The following is a 24,553-nucleotide window of genomic DNA, read 5'->3' as shown; positions in this document are numbered from 1 at the left end:
AATTTCTGTATGATCTTGTAAGGTCCCACCTATGGTGCCTCAAATTTGGTGACGTCGCCAACCGGCTTGATTCTCTTCCATACCAGATCATCGACCTAAAAGGATTTCGAGATCACCCTCTTGTCTTGTTGTAGTTCTGCCACATCCGTTGTCGGTAAGTCATTAGCTGAACGACCGCTTTATCCCGCGCTTCATCCACCAAGTCGAGCTCCATTAGCCTTCTCTTGTCATTTCCTTCGTCGTAGAGTCGCACCCGGTCGGATTCTATTCCAACCTCTACTGGAACCATCGCTTCTCCTCCATACACCAACTGGAATGGTGTTACGCTGGTCAACTCCTTTGGAGTCGTGCAAAGTACCCACAAGACACTTGAGAGCTCGTTGACCTAGCTACCTCCTGCATGGTCGAGCCAAGTTCGTAAGCCTCTGAGGATCTCTTGGTTTGTGACCTCTGCCTGGTCGTTGCTCTAGGGGTAGGCGACTGAGGTGAAGGCCTGCTGGATGTCATAGTCCTCGCAACACTCCTTGTCTGTTGACCCACGAACTACCTCACGTTATCCGAGACGAGCCGACGGGGGATGCCGAACTGACAGAAGATGTTTTGTCAGATGAACTTAATGACCATCTACTCACTTATCCTTGCTAATGGCTCGGCTTCCACCCATTTTGAGAAGTAGTCCACAGCGACAAGCAGGAACCTCCGCCGACCGGTTGCCATGGGGAGCGACCTCACGATGTCCATGCTCCATTGGTCAAACGAGCAGGATACCATGAACGACTTTATCTCTTTGGTTGGTCGGTGCAAAATATTGTGATATTTTTGGCAGGACAGACATGTGGTTGTTGTCCGAGCGACATCCTCTTGGAGTGTTGGCCAAAAATATCCAACCAGGAGAATCTTTCAAGCTAGCGATCGGCTGTCCGGATGGCTCGCAGGAGCCTTGGTGTACTTCTTGCAAGATGTATGTTGCGTCCTCTAGAGCAAAGGCCTAGAGAAGGCTCTTTTGTACAGCTGATCTCCGACCAATGTGAACCATCCGAGCCTCTTCTTCAATAGACGCTGTTGGGGCAATATCCCTCAGGTCAAGGCTGACCTGGTTGACCAAGCTGAGTCTTAGTTTGAGTTTCGATGTTTGACAATACAAGGTTGATTGAAGAAGAGTCAAGTAGGTCAAGGTTGACCGGATACTTGACTGGGAAGTCCTAACTGGGATGTCAGGCAAAAGAAAAATCTTGGTGAGTGAAGCCAGGTGAAAGACCTAGTGAGTGAAGCTAGGCAGTGAGAAAGTCATGGTGAGTGAAGCCAGACAGTGAGAAAGTCCTGGTGAGTGAAACTAGGCAGTGAGAAAATCCTGGTGAGTGAAGCCAGGTGAAAGACCTAGTGAGTGAAGCTAGGCAGGAGAAAATCCTGGTGAGTGAAGCTAGGCAGGAGAAAATCCTAGTGAGTGAAGCTAGGTGAAAATCCTGGTGAGTGAAGCCAGGTGAAAGACCTAGTGAGTGAAGCTAGGCAGGAGAAAATCCTAGTAAGTGAAGCTAGGTGAAAGTCCTGGTGAGTGAAGTCAGGCAGAAGAGAAGTCCTAGTGAGTGAAGCTAAGCAGAATGGAAGTCCTGGTGAGTGAAGTCAGGCACGGGGGAAATCCAGATGGGTCAAGGTTGACCAGACATCTGGTGAAAGTCCAAGTAGGTCAAGGGAGTGACTGGATACTTGGCAAGATGAAGAAAAGTCCAAGTAGGTCAAGGGAGTGACCGGATACTTGGAAAGATGAAGAAAATTCCAAGTGGGTCAAAGGGATTGATCGGACACTTGGTGAGGGAGTCCTAGCAGGTCAAGGGTGACCGGATGCTAGGCATGATGTTCCAACAGGTCAAGGTTTGACCGGATGTTGGTTTGGGGGCTTTGGGACTTGGTTTTGGGCAAAAACCAACATCTGGATTGATCAGCTGATCGATTGGATGCTTCCCAATCGATCAGCCGATCGATCGGGTGAGTCCCTACGACAGAGCTCCTCCCAATCGATCAACCGATCGATTGGGAAGAAATGTCGCGAGCACAGAATGCCTCTGGATCGATCAAGTGATCGATCCAGAGACCCCGATCGATCAGTGGATCGATTGGGGTGGCGCATTTTGTCGCAATAAGCTCTGGATCGATCAGCTGATCGATCTAGGCGAATTTCTAGAGCACAGAGGCGCTCTGGATCAATCCACCGATTGATCCAAAGACTCCCCGATCGATTGGGAGCATTCCAATCGATCGGGATCCGACCGTTGGCGTCGATAAAGGCTGCAGGCGCTCGATTCCTTCGGTAGAGCTTTCGCAGAACTTCACGATTCATCTCAGATCTTCACCAGCGACTCCACAGAGCTCTCCACGCCAGTTCTTGAAGATTCTTAGAGTTTCTTCCAAGTCAAGAGGCGGATCAAAAGCTACAACAAGAAGTTAGGGTTAGGGTTTTGATTGCGCATCTTGTAAGCTGTTGCTTGTATCTTGCTACCCTTTCTTTCTTATTGTACTGAGAGTGTTGTAGGGCTTCTCCGCCTTTGGTAGTTACCATAAAGGAGTGTTTTTCATAGTGGAGGGTGCGTGAGTGTGTGGATCCTTGGATTAGTCAGCTCTTGTGAGGTGGATACCAAGTAAATCCTTAGTGTTAGCGTTGAGTGTTGTTTTCTTGTATATTTCCGCTGCATCTTTGAAGAAACAAACAACGCCAAGCACACGAGCACGCGACGATCTATTCACCCCCCCCCCTCTAGCTACTTTTTGGTCCCATCAAGTGGTATCAGAGCGAGGTCGCTCTTCACCGGAGTCATCGCCGGAAGGGGCATACAAAACAAGCAAAGCTAGAGGGTGAATAAGTTGGAGAAAATTCATCAAAGTCAAAGAATTCAAGAAGCTCAACTTCAAGATGCAATTCCAAGATGAACTTGGATTTGACACAAGGGTGCCTCCACCATACACATCTATAAGCTTCGATCTTTGGAAATCGAGGATCGAAAACTTCTTAATGGTGGAGATAGAGCAATGATTTGCTCTCATGGAAGGTTTCGAAGCTCCAAAGTGTAAGGGATCGGTGGCCGGCTAGAAGGGGGGTTGGATAGCTAGGTCACCCCCAACTTCGATTTCTTCTCTACACGGTTAGTTTGAGCAAGCGGAAATGAAACTAAAACAAGAAAGCAATGAGTAAGAACACAAACGCTAACACGATTCTTTTACGTGGTTCGGAGATTGCTTGCTCCTACTCCACGGGGTGTCCTTGAGGTGGACAAGCCCTTGATCCTTCGGTGGATTAGTCCCCGGCAATCTGCGGCTAGCTCTTACTCCTTCTCGGTGGAGTACAACCTCTCACAAGGTTCTCTTCCTCTTACAAGATGAATTTAGGTTTAGGAGGAAGAGAGTAGGCTTGGAAGCTTTTGGGCAATGACAAGGAGTGATTCAACAATTATGAGTAACCTCTTTCAAGCCCCAAAGTTTCCTATAAATAAGAGGAGAGAGTTGATCATCATATCAACTCATCTCGGCACCAGTCGACTGCAAAACCATCAGTCGACTGGTGTTACCGTTAGAGGTAGCCAACGGCTACTTTCCAGCACCAACGGTCATTTACCAGTCGACTGCTAAAACTAGCAGTCGACTGCTAAATCTTGCAGTCGACTGATCCACACCGACCGAACGAACAGAACCATTCTGTTCGCGACCAGTCGACTGCATGTTTTAGCAGTCGACTGCTACAGTAACGCTACAGTACTGCTACAGTAACGCTACAGTTCTGCTGCAGTAAACCTTAAAAACTTATGCTTTTGCTCCGAGTACAATCTCTCGTGCACTCGTACACTCACCCTTACGACTCTTTTGACGCTTCCTTTGCAGCTTTAACAGAACCTTCAAGCATACTTTCTTTGGCTCTCGTCCCTCGGATGCATTCAAGTCTGCGGCTCATCCCCAATGCCATCCTTCGCGTATGCCTCGAAATTGCTTCCCTCGGCCCTTGTCCTCGCTGCCTTGTCCACGGTCCCTCGGATGCTTCATCCTTCACCGGACCCGAAGCCATCAACCTGAGTCGCATGTGTATCCTGCGAACCTGCACAACTCAAATACACATATCAGATACAAGGGTGAACCTAACTTAAACTCTTTGACACACACATCAAAACTATGATCGTATCGATCAAAACCTAGGTCGATTGCACCAACACAAAGAACTCCAAGGGAAAAGTCCTCAAGAAAAACAAATGGAGCAAAGACCATATTCAAAGGAGCGAGGCGAATGATAAAGTGACCAAGCTTGTGGTCAACTTATTGCCTAGCCACATTTTGGCTCAAATTGGAGAGTTCAAGGATGCCAAGGAGCTATGGAGCAAATTGGCATCAATTCATGAGATCCCCTCCACTGCACCAATCCAAGAAGAATCCAAAGAGGGTGACTCATTGGAGCAAAATCAAAAGGAAGAGGAAGAGGACTCCGAAGTTGAGAGATGCTCAACTTCCGAAGAAGAAGTTCAAGAAGAAGCTTCATCTTCAAGGGAATGCAATGAAGGGAACAAGGAGGGAGCATACTCCTTGTTCCATGTACAAGATGATGAAGCCTCCACCTCTAGGATTGAGGGGGAGCAATCTTTGGTGACACCGGATCAAGAAGAAAGAGAAGCTTCTACATCCAGGTCAAAAGAAGAAGAGGATGATGAAGCTTCCACCTCCACAAGTAAAGCAAAATCAAATGGAGGAGTATCATCTTTGGATCAAGAGGAAGCTTCTACCTCCGGATCAAAAGGAGAAGATGCCACCCCTACAAGCAAAGGTATAACAATTTCAATTAATAATAAAAATCATATTATATGCTTTGAATGTAGGGAAAAGGGGCATTACAAAAGTAAATGCCCTAAATTGGCCAAGAAGAAGGGCCTAGTGGCACAAAAGAGCAAGGAGAAGCCCAAGGAGACCATCCCCGGAACAAAGAAGAGCAAGGAGCACATTGTGTGCTTCTTGTGCAACCAAAAGGGGCATTACCGAAGTCAATGCCCTAAGGGAAAGAAGAAGGTGGTCAAGGCTCTTGGAGGAAGCTCAATTCAAGGGGGAGCCTCCAAGGTAAAAAGAAAGGTAACTTTTATTGAGCCTACCCCTTTAAATTATGGTAAAGAGCATGCTAGTACCAACCTATATCATTTTAATGCTATTTACCATGAAAATAGGAGGGATGATAAAGTTAAAGAAAATCATGTAACTTTTCATGCTAAAACCGCTACCCCTAGAGCTAGGAATGTAGATAAAAGTCTAGGCAAGAATTCTAAGAATTTTAGTTACAAGCCTAGTAACAAAAATGCTCATGGATTTAATGGAAAACCAAAAACTAAGGACTTAGTGATGGAAAATCAAGTCTTGAGGTCAAGACTTGACAAACTAGAAAAGACCCTAAAAATGATGGAAAATATTCTTAAAGGGCAAAATGAGCAAAATCTAGGTTTAGGACAACAAGGGTCATCCAAGGGTCATAGAGGTTTGGGATACAAACCTAAAATAAAAAAGGATGTACCTACATACCATAGGGTTCCATATAGCTATGGAACCAACCCTAGGTCTAGAGGTCAAGTCAAGGATACAAGGGAAGTTATCCCTAGAAGTATCTTTGCAACGACAAACGTGAATAAGACTTCTAAGAAGTCTAAGAAAGTCACAAACAAGGTCACAAGGGAAGCAATCCCTAGAGTTGACCTAGAAAAGGTGACCAAGGCCTCTAAGAAACCAAACAAGGTCACTAGAAAGTTAACTAGGGAAGTTATCCCTAGTGAATACCTAGAGCATCCAAGGAGCACCAATAGGTTTTGGGTTCCTAGGAGCATCTTCTCTACCCCATAGATGGGTTAGAGAGTGTCAACTCTAAGAAGAAGGGTAGTTAACCCAACTTTGAAGAAATTGACACTCAAGGAGCATTTTCAAGGTTATTATTAACCTTTGAAAATGAAGTGGATTATACATTTACTCTTAAAAGGAGTAAAATGTGCCAAATTTGAGAAGTATTGATTTTAATCCTAATTAGCACAATTTAGGAATCATAAGAACTATCAAGTTTGGATTTTGGTATGTTTTAGGAAATTAAAGGCAATTTGAGCCTTAATTAAGAGTGCTATTCTTGTGGAAGAACGAAATATGCCAACATTTGAAGAATAAGCTAAATTTCAATTGGCATAAATTAATCAAGAGAATTAGAAATGTCAATTTAGGTTTTGGCAATTTCTTGAAGCACTTTTGGGCAATCTAGGTTTAAAATTTTAAGATTAGCTAAGGATTAAGGATACTTAGGTAGATAATCTACGTATTTTATTTATGCTAAGTCTTGCCATGATTATTTGCTCACTATATGCCATGACATCATATTTAATTTTGTATTTTTTATTCATCTTTTATTATGAAAAATATAAAAATAACATGTCATGTCATACATACATCATGGAGTTATAGGAATTTTTCTTTTGAAAGCTATTTCATTTTGATGTATGTCATAACATTATCATGCATTATATTTTCTTAAAATTAAGGACAAATGACATTTATCAACTTGTATCAACAAGTGGTATTTGTAACAAGTGGTACAAGTGTATCAACAAGTGACATCCTAGGTGGATGTTCAATATTCATGAAAATGCCTAGATAGATATGCATGATCCCTAGATTAGGGCAAAACCAAAATTTACATCTCACAAAGACCTATAAGATGACTTGTATGTGTTTTGTGCACATTGGAAACAAGTGAGATGTTAGGATGATGAACAAAACTCAACATGCTGATTTAGTGCATTCTTTTGAGTTTTAAATTCATCAAAACACATAGTTATGTGTTTTCCCATCATTAGGAAAGCTAATGTGCAAGTCATGTGCATTAAGCCCAAGGAACATGGTGGAATATTGGTTTTAAAAATATTTTTAAAATGCTTTTGGAAAACCTTGGTGAAGGCTATCTTTTGATAGTAATCATCATTAAATAGTTAGACACAAAACTTGACGAAAACATTAAAGTTTTTGCAAGTTTTCAAGTTTGTGTCAATCTTTGAAAATATGATGTATTTTCATAGAAAACTATTTTTCCATGATAAAGTATACCCTAAATAATGTCTACACAAACTTTCGCTATTTTTAAAATTTTGTAGAATTTTCTAGGGATTTCTGAAGTTGACTGAAATGAAATTTCAGCAACTATCAGACCTCAATCGATCACCCGATCGATTGAAGGGTCTCAATTGATTGGGCGATCGATTGAGAACAGGCTTCTCACTAACAGAAGCCATCTGGATCGATCCATCGATCGATCCAGCCCTCCTGAATCAATCAGTGGATCGATTCAGCATGGTCCGATCGATTGGGACCCAACTCCAATCGATCGAAGTTCTTGATTTTGGCTGGTAAAGCCTGATTTCAACATTTTTGAACCTTGTTTAGTCTATGTAACCATTCCAAACCCCTCAAAATACATTTGTATACATAAAAAGGGTATTTTCATGTTGAAAACAAAGATAGATTGGTTAAGGGAGACTAAATAGAAGTTTAGGTTGATGTTTGCTTCAAATATTGAATATTTGAACCTCAAAACTTCTAAATTTGGGTTTCCTAAAGGTTTAGGGATTCCAAGTCATTATTGGTGCAATGACAGAAGTTACCACCATGTCTTTAGGGGGAGGGACTCTTTAAAGACATGAAAACTATTTTTTTCATGAACCTTGGAAGGTGGTTAACCTTCTTTTCAGACCATGCTCAAGGTTGAGCGTTTGACCTTTAATGGGGAGTGGATATCCTCATTGTTCAAGTGGTTTAAGTTAAAAATGCTCAGGAATGGGCATTTGACTACATTAATGGGAGAATGTAGGGTTAAGGATAATGAAGGGTATGAGACTTTCATTATCGTGTTGATCACAACGAGTGAAGTTGTGAACAACGATGAGCAACTCTTCAGGGGGAGAGTTTTCAACAAGTGAATTTGTTGATGTGTGCCAATAGGGGGAGAATGAAGGGTTTAAGTTAGGACTTCATTACCTAGAGGGAGTTTGCCCTCTTAGGAGGAGAATGAAGGATTTAACTTATGCCTTCATTACCTAGTGGCATGAAGGAGGTTTCGGCTATGGGATTAGCCCAACTTAAATGAGGTATTGTCAAACATCAAAAAGGGGGAGATTGTTGGGGCAATATCCCTCAGGTCAAGGCTGACCTGGTTGACCAAGTTGAGTCTTGGTTTGAGTTTCGATGTTTGACAATACAAGGTTGATTGAAGAAGAGTCAAGTAGGTCAAGATTGACCGGATACTTGACTGGGAAGTCCTAACTGGGATGTCAGGCAAAAGGAAAATCCTGGTGAGTGAAGTCAGGTAAAAGACCTAGTGAGTGAAGCTAGGCAGTGAGAAAGTCCTGGTGAGTGAAGCCAGGCAGTGAAAAAGTCCTGGTGAGTGAAGCTAGGCAGTGAGAAAATCCTGGTGAGTGAAGCCAGGTGAAAGACCTAGTGAGTGAAGCTAGGCAGGAGAAAATCCTGGTAAGTGAAGCTAGGCAGGAGAAAATCCTAGTGAGTGAAGCTAGGTGAAAATCCTGGTGAGTGAAGCCAGGTGAAAGACCTAGTGAGTGAAGCTAGGCAGGAGAAAATCCTAGTGAGTGAAGCTAGGTGAAAGTCCTGGTGAGTGAAGCTAGGCAGAAGAGAAGTCCTAGTGAGTGAAGCTAGGCAGAATAGAAGTCCTGGTGAGTGAAGCCAGGCACGGGGGAAACCTAGATGGGTCAAGGTTGACCAGACATCTGGTGAAAGTCCAAGTAGGCCAAGGGAGTGACCGGATACTTGGCAAGATGAAGAAAAGTCCAAGTAGGTCAAGGGAGTGACCGGATACTTGGCAAGATGAAGAAAAGTCTAAGTGGGTCAAAGGGATTGACCGGACACTTGGTGAGGGAGTCCTAGCAGGTCAAGGGTGACTGGATGCTAGGCATGATGTTCCAACAGGTCAAGGTTTGACCGAATGTTAGTTTGGGGGCTTTGGGACTTGGTTTTGGGCAAAAACCAGCATCTGGATCGATCAGCTGATCAATTGGATGCTTCCCAATCGATCAGCCGATCGATCGAGTGAGTCCCTACGACAGAGCTCCTCCCAATCGATCAGCCGATCGATTGGGAAGAAATGTCGCGAGCATAGAATGCCTCTGGATCGATCAGGTGATCGATCCAGAGACCCCGATCGATCAGTGGATCGATCGGGGTGGCGCGTTTTGTCGCGATAAGCCCTGGATCGATCAGCTGATCGATCCAGGCGAATTTCTAGAGCACAGAGGCGCTCTGAATCGATCCACCGATCGATCCAAAGACTCCCCGATCGATTGGGAGCATTCCAATCGATCGTGATCCGACCGTTGGCGTCGATAAAGGCTGCAGGCACTCGATTCATTCGGTAGAGCTTTCGCAGAACTTCACGATTCATCTCAGATCTTCACCAGCGACTCCACAGAGCTCTCCATGCCAGTTCTTGAATTTTCTTGGAGTTTCTTCCAAGTCAAGAGGCGGATCAAAAACTACAACAAGAAGTTAGGGTTAGGGTTTTGATTGCGCATCTTGTAAGCTGTTGCTTGTATCTTGCTACCCTTTCTTTCTTATTGTACTGAGAGTGTTGTAGGGCTTCTCCGCCTTTGGTAGTTACCATAAAGGAGCGTTTTTCATAGTGGAGGGTGCGTGAGTGTGTGGATCCTTGGATTAGTCACCTCTTGTGAGGTGGATACCAAGTAAATCCTTAGTGTTAGCGTTGAGTGTTGTTTTCTTGTATATTTCCGCTGCATCTTTGAAGAAACAAACAACACCAAGCACACGAGCATGCGACGAGCTATTCACCCCCCCTCTAGCTACTTTTCGGTCCCATCAGACGCGTCGCCTCCTAGTCGGCTGGTGTACTTCTTGATTGGAGAAATTAAGTTATCGGTGTTCTCCAGTCGCTCAAAAAGATAACTCCCTCTATCTGGTCAATATATGCCACCAAGAAAACCTGTTTGATTGGCTGGCTGATCACGACCGGTGATAATGAACTAGCTAACTTAGCCAGTTCATCTGTCCGATCGAGGAATCTTTTGTACAGTGACTTCTCAAAAATTTGTATTTAGCTTCTCGAAGTCTTCTGCATATAACTTGAGTTGGGGGTTGCTAATCTCAAACGCCCCCGCCAGTTGTTGGGTGGCCAATTGGGAGTCCGAGTGGATGAGGACCTTTGTGGCTCTGACATGTCGCGCTGCTTGCAAGCCAGTTATTAAGGCTTCATACTCAGCATCATTTGGTGGCACGATAATTCAGCTGAACGAAAAGTTACATCTGGTCTTCTCTTGGGGAAATGAGCCAGATGTCAATCCCGCTGCCTTGTCTAGTCGAAGATCCATCAACATATATTCTCCAAGTTGCTTCTAGCTCATTACTCTAGATTTCTATGATGAAATTAACAAAGACCTGAGCTTTTATCGTCGTTCGGGGTTGGTATTGGATGTCGAACTCACTTAGTTTAGTTGTCCACTTGATCAGCCGACCGGATGCTTCTAGGTTGAGGAGGACTTTTCCCAAGGTATTGTTGGTCATCACGACGATTGGATGGGAGAGGAAATACGAGCGGAGTCTCCGAGCGGCTAATACCAAAACGTAAGCTAATTTTTCCAAACCAATGTAGCGATATTCAACGTCTTTCAATATATGACTTAAAAAATACACGGGTTGTTGCTCTTGCCCATTCTTCTTAACTAATGCTGAGTCAATCATATTTTCGGTGGATGACAGATAGATCCAGAGCGTCTCTCCTACGCTCGACTTAGCTAATATAGGTAAGGAGTTAAGATAATCCTTGAGCTCTTCAAACGCCCAGTCGTACTCGGCATCCCACTGGAATTGTGTTGCCCGATGCAGCACCTTGAAGAATGGTAAGCTCCAGTCGGATGATTTGGATATGAATCTAGGCAGAGCGGTAATGCGCCCAGTCAGCCGCTGGGCTTCCTTCAAGTTGCATGGCGGTGACATATCTTGCAGTGCCTTGACCTTGCTCGAATTCGCCTTGACGCCCCGCTCGATGATGATATATCCTAGGAATTGACCGCTCTTGGTGTCGAACAGGCACTTGTTCGGGTTCAGCTTTATTCCATAAACCCTCAGAGTTTGGCAGGTCTCCTTGATGTATGTGCAAAGATTAGCAGCTCTTGGAGATTTTATTAATATGTCGTCGACATATACCTTTATGTTTCGGTCGATCTACCACCGGAACACCTTGTTCATGAGCCTCTGATAGGTGGCGTCGGTGTTCTTTAGTCTGAACAGCATGACGTTGTAGTAGAATGTTCAGTCGACCGTGATAAAGCTGACCTTTTCTTAATCTTCTCGGGCGAACGACACTTGATGATAACCTTGATATGCGTCAAGCATGCAGATCACCTCGTAGCGGGTCGTAGAGTCCACCATCTGGTCTATCCGGGGCATTGGATGGAAATCCTTTGGACAGACTTTATTTAGGTCGTGAAAGTCTATGCAGACCCTCCATTTGTTGTCCGGCTTGGGGACCAATATGATATTAGAAAGGTTGCTTGGAAATTGTACCTCCCGTATGTGACCGGCCTCCAGCAACTTCTCTACCTCCACTCGGATTACCAAGTTTTATTCCATGCTGAAGTCCCTTTTCTTTTGTTTTACTGGCCGAACGTCCGGTCGGACCTGTAGCTCGTTCTGAGCCACTCTTGGCAAAATACCAGAAAGCACATGTGTCGACCAAGTGAACACATCGTGATTTTGTTTGAGGCAGGCTACCAGCTCCCTCTTTTTCTCACCCTCTAGATGGGCAGCGATGAAGGTACTTGCTTCCGGGCGGTCAGGGTGGATCTGAACTTCTTCTTTTTCTTCGTAGACCAGCGTGGGGGCTTCTCAATGATGCCATTCACCTCCAGGCGAGGTGTCTTCCGAGCGGCTCATGCTTCAGTTCTAACCATCTCAACGTAACAACGTCGAGCGGCCAACTGATCTCCTTTAACTTCTCCGACTTTACCATCCACGAAGAATTTGACCTTCTGGCAGTAGGTGGGCATCACTGCCCAGAACTTCTTGAGTGACAATCGGCCTAAAATAACGTTGTAGGCCGAGGGTGCATCTACCACTATGAAATTTGTGGTCCTTGTCCGTTTCAAGGGTTCTTCTCCGAGTGAGATGACCAACTTGATTTGGCCGATCAGCAACACTTCGTTGCCGGTGAAGCCATAGAGCGGAGTCGACATGGGTAGCAGTTCCCTCCGATCAATTTTCAATTGATCGAATATCTTCCTATATATGATATTTACCGAGCTCTCTATATCAATAAAAGTGTGATGGATTGTATAATTAGCAATTACTGCTCGAATGATTAATGCATCGTCGTGGGAGACCTCCACTCCTTCCAAATCCTTAGGCCCAAAGCTAATCTAAGGTCCCTCAGCTTTCTCCTTGTTGCATCCAACAGTGTGAATCTCGAGCCACCATGCATGCAACTTCCTTGCTCTGTTAGAATCTCCGCCGGTTGGCCCACCGGCAATCATGCCTATCTCCCCCCCAAGCGGCGTCACTTTGGTTCTCTTCTTCCCTTCCGGACCGTCTAATCTGTTCAGAGGAGGCTCGGGCAGGGGTTCGGTTCCTTTGGTGGTGGTGTGGCTCGGTCGTCCTTTCTGAATTCCTTCATTCTGCAGATCGGCTTTGGTGATGCCGATCTGGAAGTGGCGACCGTTGGCGGTATCTGCACAAAACCGACCTGCTAGTTGCCAAGTCGTAGCAGTCCTTGGTGTTGTGCGTCGTTGATTGGTGGAAGGTACAAAATATAAGTGCCAGCCTCTTGCTTTTTGGATGAGCGACCGCCACCTGTTGTACGACATGTGGCTTAGTCTCTTGGTGTGAAGGGGCTCCTGACCGTGGCCCTTTAGGAAATTTATGACTACTCAATTGATGCCGCTCGAATGCTACTACGGGCTCGGCGACCGTCTCTTTCTTCTTTGCCGCATGGGCTTCTTCCACATTAATATACTCATTGACCTTCTTTTGGAGATGACTAAATTCCTTTGGCGGCCACCGAATGAGCGATCGGAAGAACTCTCCCTCGGTGAGCCCTTGGGTGAAGATGTTTACCAACACATCTGAGGAAATTGCTGGAATGTCCATTGCCACCTAATTGAACCCCTGGATATAGGCCCTCAGGATCTCTCGGGGCCCTTGCTTCAGTGAGAATAGATTCACGCTAGTCTTCTGGTAGTGGTGACTACTAGTAAAGTGGTGTAAGAATGTCGCTCGAAAGTCCTTGAAGCTATAGATCGAGCTGTTAGGCAACCATTTGAACCACCGTTGTGTCGATTTAGACAGAATAATGAGGAAGACTCGGTATTTCACCTTGTCCATGTACTGGTGAAGGATGGCCGCATTGTCAAACTTGGCCAAATGGTCGTCGGGATCGATTTTTCTATTATACTCTCTGATCGTTAGGGGGGTGTAATGCTTTGGCAGAGGGGCATTTAGGATCCCCTCCAAAAATTATTGATTGACCCGCTCGGGCAAGTCATCTTCCCTGGCGCTTTTCCCTTTCGTGCGTCCTATAGGGGCGCCTCATCCAAGGAAGATCCCCCAGTCTTTTTCCGCTCGGTCTCTTACTTCCGAGGGAGCCCATGATAGCGCTCGGTTAAAGAGGACCGGCGCATTACATGCATCCTTATAAGAGTCGACCGGTCTTCTATTTGGCTCCTGAGTGGAAAGTTGATCCGCTCGATCTTCTCTTTCTCTTTCCGCCTGTCGACCTGCCGCAGAGGTAGCAGACTCATGTATTGGCCGATCGGCCAACACCTATTGTTGTTGCTCCAATATTTTCATCACTCAAGTTTTTATTAGTGCATCGAGTTCCTCTGGTATCAGCGTCACTGCTGTGAATCGTCCAGCGTCTTCTAGTTTCTTATTCGGATACAGGCAACGTTTCCACAGACGACGTCAAATTGATCCTGTTCGAATGAAGGAAGCTGGAAAGCTGGGGATGGGGTGACTACTGACAGGATGAAGACTTCGATCCTATAAAACAAAACCAAAACCAGGGAAGGGGTCCCTTGCGTTGGCCCTCCAATGCTCAAGTCAAAATCAGGAAGAAAATGAGTAATCTAGAAAATAGAAAATCTTACTTTTCCTCATACCTGGCGTACTCTTTTATACCTTTCTTTGTGATCATTCGTATGCCCTTATTTAATGATATTAACTGTCGAAGGAAGGCTTTATTTTCTTGACTTCCATGCCTTAATGATAGGTGGAGTGCCCTTCTTTGTCTTGACTTGCGTGTATTAATGATAGACGGAATGTTCTCTTTTGTTCTCTCTCCTCCTGTGTAGTGTCATTCCTTGTGTCGGACGGGCGATCCGAGCGGCTTGTTTTCCTGCTGATCGGAACAACTGACTATAGGCTTGTTCATTCATCCGACGGGACCATAATGTCCGCCCATCTAACCGGCGGGGTGATCTGCTTGTCTGACTGGCTAGGTGTTCCTCTCGACCTACTCCTTTGTCAATCGGGATAAACAGACAACTACCTTTGGCTAAGTTTCTTTCCGTAAGCCCTGGTGTTGACCACTTTGACTTTAACTAACACCGTGTTAACTTACTCGTGACAGGTGGGCTCTCTTTTATCGCCGCATCAATAGTCAACATCATTAGCTTGATTGCCCTAATTAACTTAATTGGTCTTTTAAATCCAACCAATGATCTATTTAGATCAATCTGCTAAACTTTGCCATAGTACTTTAACTAATTTGGTCCCAAATCCATCGTTCATCATCAATTTAGTGACAAATATACTAATTCGTCGCCAAATTAGTAATGAATCCATGTATTCATTGGCAAATTGACGACGAATCAGTGAATTGATAAAAAAAATTTTAAATAAAATAAAAAAACATTATCAAATGTTTGTAGAACAACCTACTCATTCTCAGGAAATCTAAATTGATTTACTCATCTAAGTCACCCACCTCACCTTGCTTAATCAACCCTTAGTTTCAATCAACACGACTAAATCATTGAACCCATTTGATTTTATTGACTTGTCTAGCTAGCGTATATGCATGATTCCTTTAACCAAATTAACTCTCATCGTACTTAATTAATTTTATTGTTCTCTCAAAACTTTTACTCTCACTAGCATGATCAACACGGTCAACATCAATAGCTTGATTGCCCTAATTAATTTAATTGGTCTTTTAAATCCAACCAATGATCTATTTAGATCAATCTGTTAAAATTTACTATAGTAGTTTGATCAATTTGGCGACAAATTCATCGATTCATCGTCAATTTAGTGACAAATATACTAATTCGTCGCCAAATTAGTGATGAATCCATTGATTCATTGGCAAATTGGCGACGAATATGTGGATTCATCGTCAAATTGGTCAAAAAAAAAAATCAATTGATAAAAAACATTAACAAATAAATAGATTTTTCACCGCACATATTTTTAAAATAATTTTAAAAAATTATGATGAATTCTTGTATTCGTTGCAAACATTTGCATCGAAATCGATATTCGTTGCAAACTATGCGACGAATTTTGAATTCATCGTAAAAGCTTGCAACATATATGGAATTCATCGAAAAATATACAACGAATCTAGAATTCACTGAAGAGTTTGTAACGAATATCAAATTTCGTCACTAATTGACAATGAATTTGACGATGAAATATAATTTATTGCTAATATACAACGAAACATAATTTGTTATTAATATACAACGAAATTCTCTCATTGTTAATTAGCGACGATTTAATATCTTATTTTGTCGCTAAATTTTTTACAAATTTAGAATGAAAATTTTTCATCCTAGATCAAATTTTTTTTTTTCAGTGACAACCACCTTCAACCATGAAGCAAAAAGCTTAAAAAGTTTCGCTCCGAAAATGAATTTTCAGAATTAGATCTCCTCGTTCTTAATTATATTTCTTCCCTATTTTCCCCCATTTATTTTCAAAATGGTTGAGGACTTAAAATGATTCACATCCCTTAAGAAGCCTTCCCTCCAATGATGCGTAAATAAAAAGACGATTCTCCATCCAAGTGGGCCATTCTTTTACACTTCGAAATTATCAGTTAAAGTGAGCAGACAGACAGTGTTTGATGGCAAGCGAGCACTAACGTAAACTATATAATATAATATAATATAAATATATCTATATATATAGTGACAAGAGTATCATCCATTACATAAAATTTCCCTGCTTGTTTCTTCAACGCTTGATGCCATGCACTTACGCCACCATTTACTTGCATGGAAAACTGAAGCAGATAGCCATAGCCCTCACAATAAACATAAAGAATGGCTCACAGTTTGAGGTGCGCGTCGCCTAACTATGTGAGGGCCAAGTGAAGACAGAATTACTGCCACTGGTTTATATATATATATATATATATATATATATTTATTTATTTATTTGGAAATTACAAACCGAGAACAAAGAATTTTAAAGAATTAATTTCCATTTTCAATGATAAATTAAGGTATATATTCTTCTATGGTATTTATTTGTTAAGATCAAGAATGATGCTTGTAGGAGACAGTTAGTCAACAACAAAATTAAAAAAAATAAAAAATAAAAATCAACATTGTGGCAGTTTGATTGGTTGGCATGCGAGTACAGAGAAAAAGAAATGAAAAAAGTTAATCGAAATCTATTAATATTTATGTTTAGCTGTCCTGACCTACTCTGACTTATCCAATTTAATGCTCTCCAAGAACAGACTGACATCCACGTGACTCCTCCTCCCTGATGAGATGCTTCTTCTTATCCAGATCATGCTTGACTTTGATGATTTATAATGACTTTAAATCATGTTTTGCATTGTTCATATTAAGATTTGAGCTTGTGATCTTTACTTATTATACTTAATTACAGCAACTGATGAGAAAGGAAGCTATATATATATATATATTATATGTATAATATTGGTTAAGCATCAAACAGGCGAGGGATTTGACTTTTTAGATGTTGCGCAAACCAAACAGGTGGAGCGAGGACCACTGGCAAAGCTTCGCTGGATTTCTTCAAGGGAGTAGTGACGTGTCAGCTTTGGGAATCATCGCCATCCCGGGCAAAAAGTGATTCATTACTTTAGGACCATCATGAGAGATAAATCATGGTAACTTAAAGATAAGTTGATGGGATGATGAATTGTGTTAGGTACAAAGATTTACATCTTACCAGATAAGTTCCAAAATTTGACCTTTCTCTTTTATACAAATTTTATTATTTTCTTACTATGTTAGTTAAGTCTATAAGATAGTAATCATCATCATCCTCGAATAAAAGATTATTATGTTCTCTCCAGCATCCTCTTCAATCCGACTAAAAATATGTACGACGATGATAATATCTCTCTTTTAATCGACTAAGGATATCCACAACGATGATAATACATCTTCTTTAATCGACTAAGGGTATCCATAACGACGATAATGACTAAGGTATTAATATCGACATGGATATTTTTTTTTAATACTGTAACATTAACACGTTCAAATCTTTAAATACGTTAATACTATATATTCAAAACAAAAAATAAAAAATAAATATTAATGTATTTGCACAATAAAATTAAAAATATGACGGATGCTTATTAGAAATAAGATAAATGGAAGGATGAATTATACCGTGTGTAGAAATTTACAATCTATAATTTTGAGATTCGATCCTCCACTATAAATCTATAAGTATAAATATATTTATTTATTTATCAATATAAAGAAGATAAATTATGATAACTAAAAGAGTTAAGTCAAATAAATAGAGAGATGCGTCATATGAGGCATGTACAGAAGAAATTTATATCTGCTAATTTTGAAATTTGACTCTCAATCTCAAATAACAAACTTCCATCCATTTACCATTTATCTAGTATATCTTGTCATTCTATCCTCAAGTTAATACGGAAGATAAATCATAAGTAGCCTTTTTGAATAATGTACGGGGAAGACAGCAACCTGCTACTGGCCGGGATCTGACCTCCAAATTTTACGGTGGCAACATCATCGCGTGCTAGCCCGCTATCCATCCTGAGGGGACGAAGCGCTCGCAATCCTGTTATCGTGGGAGATGATGTTGTGAGCAGTGAGATATCGCGCAGCAGTAAGCGTGAGCTCGTTTGTTTGTTACGTGCCTTTTAATTTTTTGTTTGTTACCTTTGAATTTTTTTTTTTTTGTTTTTTCTGGTTGCTGCTTTTCTTCGTTTTTTCACTAGACAGTTGAGTGGGGGAGGGAGCGCACAGTTGCTGCGAGTTTTGTAGGGTTCGATAGTGGAGTGGTGGTGGCGAAGGGAGTGGTGGTGGCGGCCTGCTTTTAATTGGTGGCAGAAAGGGTTGGTGGACCGGGAGGAAGGAAATTAAGAAGAGAGAGAGAAGGGAGAGTGAGTTTGGACTTTGGAGGGATCGGTGGTTTTGTTATTGATTTTTTTGTTCTGTTTTTGGATGCCTCGATGACCACAAGATGACGCCTTTTTGATCTGCTCTTCTTCTTCTTCTTCGTCGTCGTCGGAAGGTTTTCCGTCGGATCTCTGTTCTTTTTAGATCTGCTTGAGGTTTTTTAATGGAGATCTCTGCGATTATTAGGGTTGCGGTGCTTCTGGTGTGAAAAAGCTTTGTGCTTTCTTTTTCCCTCACGATTTGCCCTCTTTTGGTGCTGTGGAAATTAGGGTTTCGGACTGTGTGATGGCCATCTAGGGAAGGGGTTGGATGAGCAGCATACATGCATCTCTCTCTATGGAAACCCATTTCTCACTGCGCCGCCCTCATCCTCGACAAGAAGAACCGGTGGAGAGGCGGCGGCGTAGCGGAAGATGGCAGCGGGCGGCAGCGGCGACCGTCGGCGATCCGGAAACTTCAGGAGAGCAAGCTCCGGGAAGCCCTAGAGGAGGCTTCCGAGGATGGGTCGCTGTCCAAGTCCCAGGTCATGGACGCCTACGAGGTCTTCGGTAACCCTGACGAGGGCTCCATCAGCCGCTCCAGGTCCCTCGCCCGCCTCCGCGCGCAGCAAGAGTTCCTCCGCGCCACCGCCCTCGCCGCCGAGCGCGTCTTCCTCTCCGCCGACTCCATCCCCGCCCTGGACGACGCCTTCGCCAAGTTCCTCACCATGTACCCCAAGTACCAGTCCTCCAACCGGATTGACGAGCTCCGGCGCGAGGAGTACTGCCACCTCGCCGACTCCGGCGCCCGGGTCTGCCTAGACTACTGCGGCTTCGGCCTCTTCTCCTACCTTCAGAGCTTCCAGAGCTGGGAGTCCTCCGCATTCAACCTCTCTGAGATCACCGCCAATTTGAGCAACCATGCTCTGTACGGCGGCGCCGAGAAAGGCACGGTGGAGCACGACATCAAGACCAAGATCATAGACTACCTCAACATCCCTGAGAACGAATATGGCCTTGTGTTTACCTTCAGCAGAGGTTCTGCCTTCAAATTGCTGGCTGAAACCTACCCGTTCCGCACCAACAAGAAGCTGTTGACAATGTTCGACCATGAGAGCCAGTCAGTGAATTGGATGGCCCAGTGTGCCAGGGAGAAGGGCGCCAAGGTCCATAGCGCATCATTCAAGTGGCCAACCCTCAAGCTCTGCTCCACCGAGCTGAGGAAGCAGATCTCCGGCAAGAGGAGGCGGAGGAAGGACTCTGCGGTCGGGCTCTTTGTGTTCCCGGCCCAATCTAGAGTCACCGGAGCTAAATACTCGTACCAGTGGATGGCACTCGCGCAGCAGCATAATTGGCATGTGCTGCTTGATGCAGGATCATTGGGACCGAAGGACATGGATTCACTCGGTCTTTCTCTTTTCCGGCCTGACTTCATCATCACCTCGTTCTATCGAGTGTTTGGGTTTGATCCGACTGGCTTCGGGTGCCTCTTGATTAAGAAATCTGTGTTGGCAAGCTTGCAGAATCAGAATGGCAGTACTGGAAGTGGAATGGTGAGGGTTGTTCCTGTGTTTCCTCAGTATTTGAGTGATTCTATTGATGGTCTCGATGCCTTGGATGGAATTGAAGATAATACAGTTAATGAAAAAGCTGAATCTTCGATGTCCGATGCTCAGAAAGGTGCCCAGTTACCTGCATTCTCTGGTGCATTTACATCTGCTCAAGTGAGAGATGTGATCGAGAGTGAGATGGACCAAGATAACAGCTCCGACCGAGATGGGGCAAGTACAATCTTTGAGGAGACGGAGAGCATTTCTGTTGGGGAGGTGATGAAAAGCCCAGTTTTTAGTGAAGATGATTCGTCCGACAACTCCTTCTGGATTGATTTGGGTCAGAGTCCAGTTGTGACCGATCATTCAGGGCTGTCGAACAAGGGGAAGTTAGGGTCTCCGCTACCGCCTTCATGGTTTAGCAGAAAGAAGAACAACAAGAAGGTATCACCAAATTTTGGCTCCAGGGCACCAAGAAGCCCCCTTAGCAACGATCATGGATTATCTTTTGATGCTGCTGTATTGTCAGTCTCGCAAGAACAAGATCGTGCAGAGGCATCGGAGATTTGGCGAAAATATGCAATCCCTGAACATGTAAATGAGATTGGGGAAGAACTGAAAGATAAGGAAGCGGATGGCAAACGAGCTGTGACTCATGAGAATGGCTTGACTTCTGACATATGTTCTGCGAGCCATGTTGAAGTGAATGAGAGTGCCATAAGAAGGGAAACCGAAGGGGAGTTCCGATTGTTAGGTAGGAGGGAAGGAAATAATAACCGGTTTGCTAGTAGTAAATTCCTGGGGATACAAGAGAACGACAGAATCACAAGCATGGATCGCAAGGTTTCTTTCAGCATGGAAGACAACAGAATTGCAGAAATTTTTTGTGGTAATTCTGAGTTGTGTGAAGTGTCTGGACGCGCACTCGCTGGTAGTGATGATGAAGACGATGCTACTCACGGTGATGAGGATGGTAGTGTTCAGGGGTCGTGCAGGTTGGAACCTGAGATGGTTTGCAGAAACATTGATCATGTGGATATGATGGGCCTGAATAAAACAACATTACGACTACGCTACCTGATCAACTGGCTTGTGACATCGTTGTTGCAGTTGCGATTACCAGATCCGGCTGGGGGAAATGGTAGCTCTCTTGTTCAGATATATGGTCCAAAGATTAAATACGAAAGGGGTGCTGCTGTTGCGTTCAACGTGAAGGATCAGAGTGGCACGGTGATCAAACCTGAAATTGTTCAAAAGCTGGCTGAGGAAAATGGCATCTCTCTCGGTATCGGGTTTCTGAGCCATATAAGGCTCTTGGACAATCAGAAACCTTTACCCGGAGAACTTCTAGCTGATCCTGCGAATACTGGTCATGAGAGCAAGAGCAAAACTAAGAATGCTGTCGTTCGGGTGGAGGTCGTTACCGCTTCTCTAGGGTTCCTCACAAACTTTGAGGATGTATACAAGCTATGGGCGTTTGTGGCCAAGTTCCTGGATTCTGCCTTCCTTAAGAATGGCAGATTATCCACCATTTCAGAGATTCCAGAAACATGAGATTGGCGCACAGTCAGAAACCTCTCTTCCCTGCTCAGCCAAAACAGCAATCATGGAACTCTCAAGTTTGTTCGGGGTATGGCGGGGTACGGTACCATCGACCGAGCTCTCCCTGTCCAATGGAGCTACTGTGTGTGTTCCATCCAGGTGAATTATTCATTCTTGATCTTTTTCTAGGAACGAAGTCTGATGTAGAGTTGATTTGAGCAATATATTTATTTATCACAAAATTCCCTGAACACTTCTCCTTTTTAGATCTCTATTGCATCTTGTCTGAAACTATGGATTTCAACTTTCTGATCCGTTTGATTTGGCTGGCTGGCTGCTAAACAAGTAACAAGTTCAACCATCATCAAACTTATTGATGATCTTAATCTCACAGGCCTTTTGAGATCAATTATTGGTGGCCTAGTCATTTGACTCAGCAACCATATCATTTCTGACAGTATCATATCTATTAAACATTATCATTGCTAGAGAGGAAGAATTAGCGAGAGATCGTGTGTGTGGTAAGTTTTGTTGCTAAATCAGTAAGACAGGTAATAGATATTCATATATTTCATGTATAATTCCTGCAATAATGCAATTTGGGAGGGAGGGCATGGACAGTATAAATACTAAATAAATGCTGTAGAATTTGTGGGGATTGATCAAGGAACCAGAATTTAACAGAGGGGTTAAAGTAGAGCAGACAAGAAGGGAAAATAAAAGGAGGAAAAGGTCAGGGGAGTAGTACTAAATGGTGCATGGCCATGGCAAGGGTATTCAATGATAGTTGGTTTGATTCGATCCTAATGAAATTTTTTATCGGGCAAGTTCTATTCTGAATACAAGGTGCCTTTTGATGAAATAGACATCTGTACGAAGACGCGAAGTATCTAGACATCTATGAAATTTTAATATTTTACGGGATTAACTTTGGGTCTTTTCTATTCATATTTCTACGGTGATAGGGTGTTGACCATTGGGATAAAGCCCTAATGAATTTATTTTTTAGCTTATCTAAAAAGTTTTATTTCAAAACAAATATTTTTTTATTTTATAAACTCATGATATTTTTTAATGTATTTTTATGCAAGGTTTTGATTATATTTTTCAATAATCTTTCCTTTAAATGAAGGATTATTATTATTCTAATGGGCAGACTTCCCAATCCATCACCCATTATTATTATTCTAATGGGCAGACTTCCCAATCCATCACCCTTGATTTATTTCAAGTCTTATCTTAAGCATTTAGTCATTATTGATATACTCTAAGCTTCCTTTTAAATATCCAATCAATTGAGGTCACTCCTCTCCTCTAAGTTTTTTATCATTTAAGGTTCACTCTTTCAGGATTTTTGTTAAACATCCGGTCACTTTTTTACCACAAAGGGCTCATTGCTATAGAATATTTGTCAAACATTCGGTCACCCTATATATATATATATATAGGGATGGATCTAGAAGTTAAAAGATGGATTGAGCTTATGTCAAATTGAGTGAGTCCGTCAAAGACACCATAGAAGAGGTCTGAATTCACTGTGTGCGATCAAGTTATCATCTCGTCTTTTCCTATATTCCATTGAAATTTTTATTAAATGATTTTTTTATTATTTATGAAATTCTTAAGTTAATTTACCGATAGTAATATCTAATTCGTAGATATTGAAAATTTAAGGGTTATCGTAGAAGGTCTGATCGTTGATGTCGGTATTAGAGAATGTGCTACTGACGATGAGATAGAGGTAGTATGTCCATGCTCGAGTGTCTCATGCGAGACCATGCTCAAGCGTCTCACGCGAGACCTTAATCTACAATTGCTTTACCTCCGGTGTCGACGTAAGGGTATGCCGACGTGGAGGAAACGTCAATCCGATCATGGCAGTTGCAGCCGAGAGTAATCATGTTGATGGCTATGACTCCGGTGGTGACGGCTTGGCCACAAATGGTGACAATGAAAGGCATGGGGGCAAGTAAATGAGGGGGAGGAGGGAGACGATATTGTTGAGGGAGGATGAGTAGAGGACAACGATAGGACAAGCGAGGCGAATAAGGCAAAAAATTGAACTGATTTCAGAGTCAAAGATGAGGATGGTAGAAATAAGGATCACTTTCCATGATCGTAGTTGGCTGGTAGTTAAAGAAATAGCAACTATGTATATTACAAGTTTAATATGAATGGATAGGAGAAAGAAAAAATCCGTATTTATAATTATAATAAAAATTTAATTAAATAAATATATAGTTGAATTAAAAATAAAATTATAAGGCGTGAAGTTAACAATAAATATGTGAAACATGTTTCCAACCTTACAGTGTAAATTAAAATTTTTGGAATTAATAAAAAAAATTGAAAACAAAGTTTTCTATTTGGTATTTTCTTAGTGGTTAATTTTTTTTACTTAGTATTATTTTTTTTCCTCTTAACATGATATATGCATGGAGTCAGAGGGCTGGGCTACAGCCTAGATAGCCCCTTAGTGGCCCCGTCTATCTATATATCTCTATGTCAGGAGGCAAAAGAAGATCACGGGAAGACATAAATAAGATATCACTAGAATAAGTTAGGATTCTAATATCATGCCAAGATTTATGGACCAAAAAATAATTTTATGGGGCGTATGCATCCCAAAAAGAAATGGAAAATTTGTCGAGAGAATAAGATTGCATTATATTGATCATTATTTTTCTACTTTTAATTTAGATACATTTAGCCTTTAGGTCCTATAACCTCAAAATTTAATTTTCGAAAATGTTCTTCTAGTCTCAAACTATCGAAATAAACTTTAGAATTTGAAAAATCTGTTATTTTACAATTCCAACCACTAGAGTTATTTATGAACCAAATATTAGTATTCAGATTTGGTGTTGGGTTTAGTAAAATTTATTTATTTTTGTTTAACATATATATATATATATATATATATTTGATAGGCTGAGCGACGCTTTGTGCGCGACCGTGAGCGACGTGTAGACATGACATTGCCAGCTGAGTTTCCCTATAAATAAAATATTTCTTTTATTCTCTCTTCCCTTCGGACCTCTGTTCAAAACTTGAGCGG

The 24,553-nt window shown here is 42.5% G+C and overlaps 1 protein-coding gene across 3 annotated transcripts; it reads left to right on the top strand.

The window, feature by feature from the left end:
* Positions 1-17,993: 17,993 nt before the first annotated feature.
* LOC122024490 lies at positions 17,994-22,115 on the top strand. Of its 3 annotated transcripts, none has more exons than XM_042583144.1 (2): positions 17,994-18,132; positions 18,695-21,748. In XM_042583144.1, exon 2 carries the CDS (start codon positions 18,748-18,750, stop codon positions 21,505-21,507), a length of 2,760 nt encoding a protein of 919 aa, XP_042439078.1. In that variant the 5' UTR covers positions 17,994-18,132; positions 18,695-18,747; the 3' UTR covers positions 21,508-21,748. The 3 variants fall into 3 exon arrangements, 2 of the variants coding, with proteins under 2 accessions (XP_042439078.1, XP_042439069.1); XM_042583135.1 differs by lacking the exon at positions 17,994-18,132 and adding an exon at positions 18,260-18,540; XR_006123444.1 differs by lacking the exon at positions 17,994-18,132 and adding an exon at positions 21,763-22,115 and having other exon boundaries at positions 18,261-21,654.
* The last annotated feature ends 2,438 nt before the right edge of the window (positions 22,116-24,553 follow it).

This window comes from Zingiber officinale, chromosome 1A (assembly GCF_018446385.1).
Source record: "Zingiber officinale cultivar Zhangliang chromosome 1A, Zo_v1.1, whole genome shotgun sequence".
Taxonomy (NCBI): domain Eukaryota; kingdom Viridiplantae; phylum Streptophyta; class Magnoliopsida; order Zingiberales; family Zingiberaceae; genus Zingiber; species Zingiber officinale.
This window is presented reverse-complemented; position numbering and strand designations above follow the sequence as displayed.

What these genes read in the sequence shown, in the direction of transcription:
- LOC122024490 (XM_042583144.1), top strand. Translation starts at nt 18,748, where the DNA reads ATGCATCTCTCTCTATGGAAACCCATTTCTCACTGCGCCGCCCTCATC.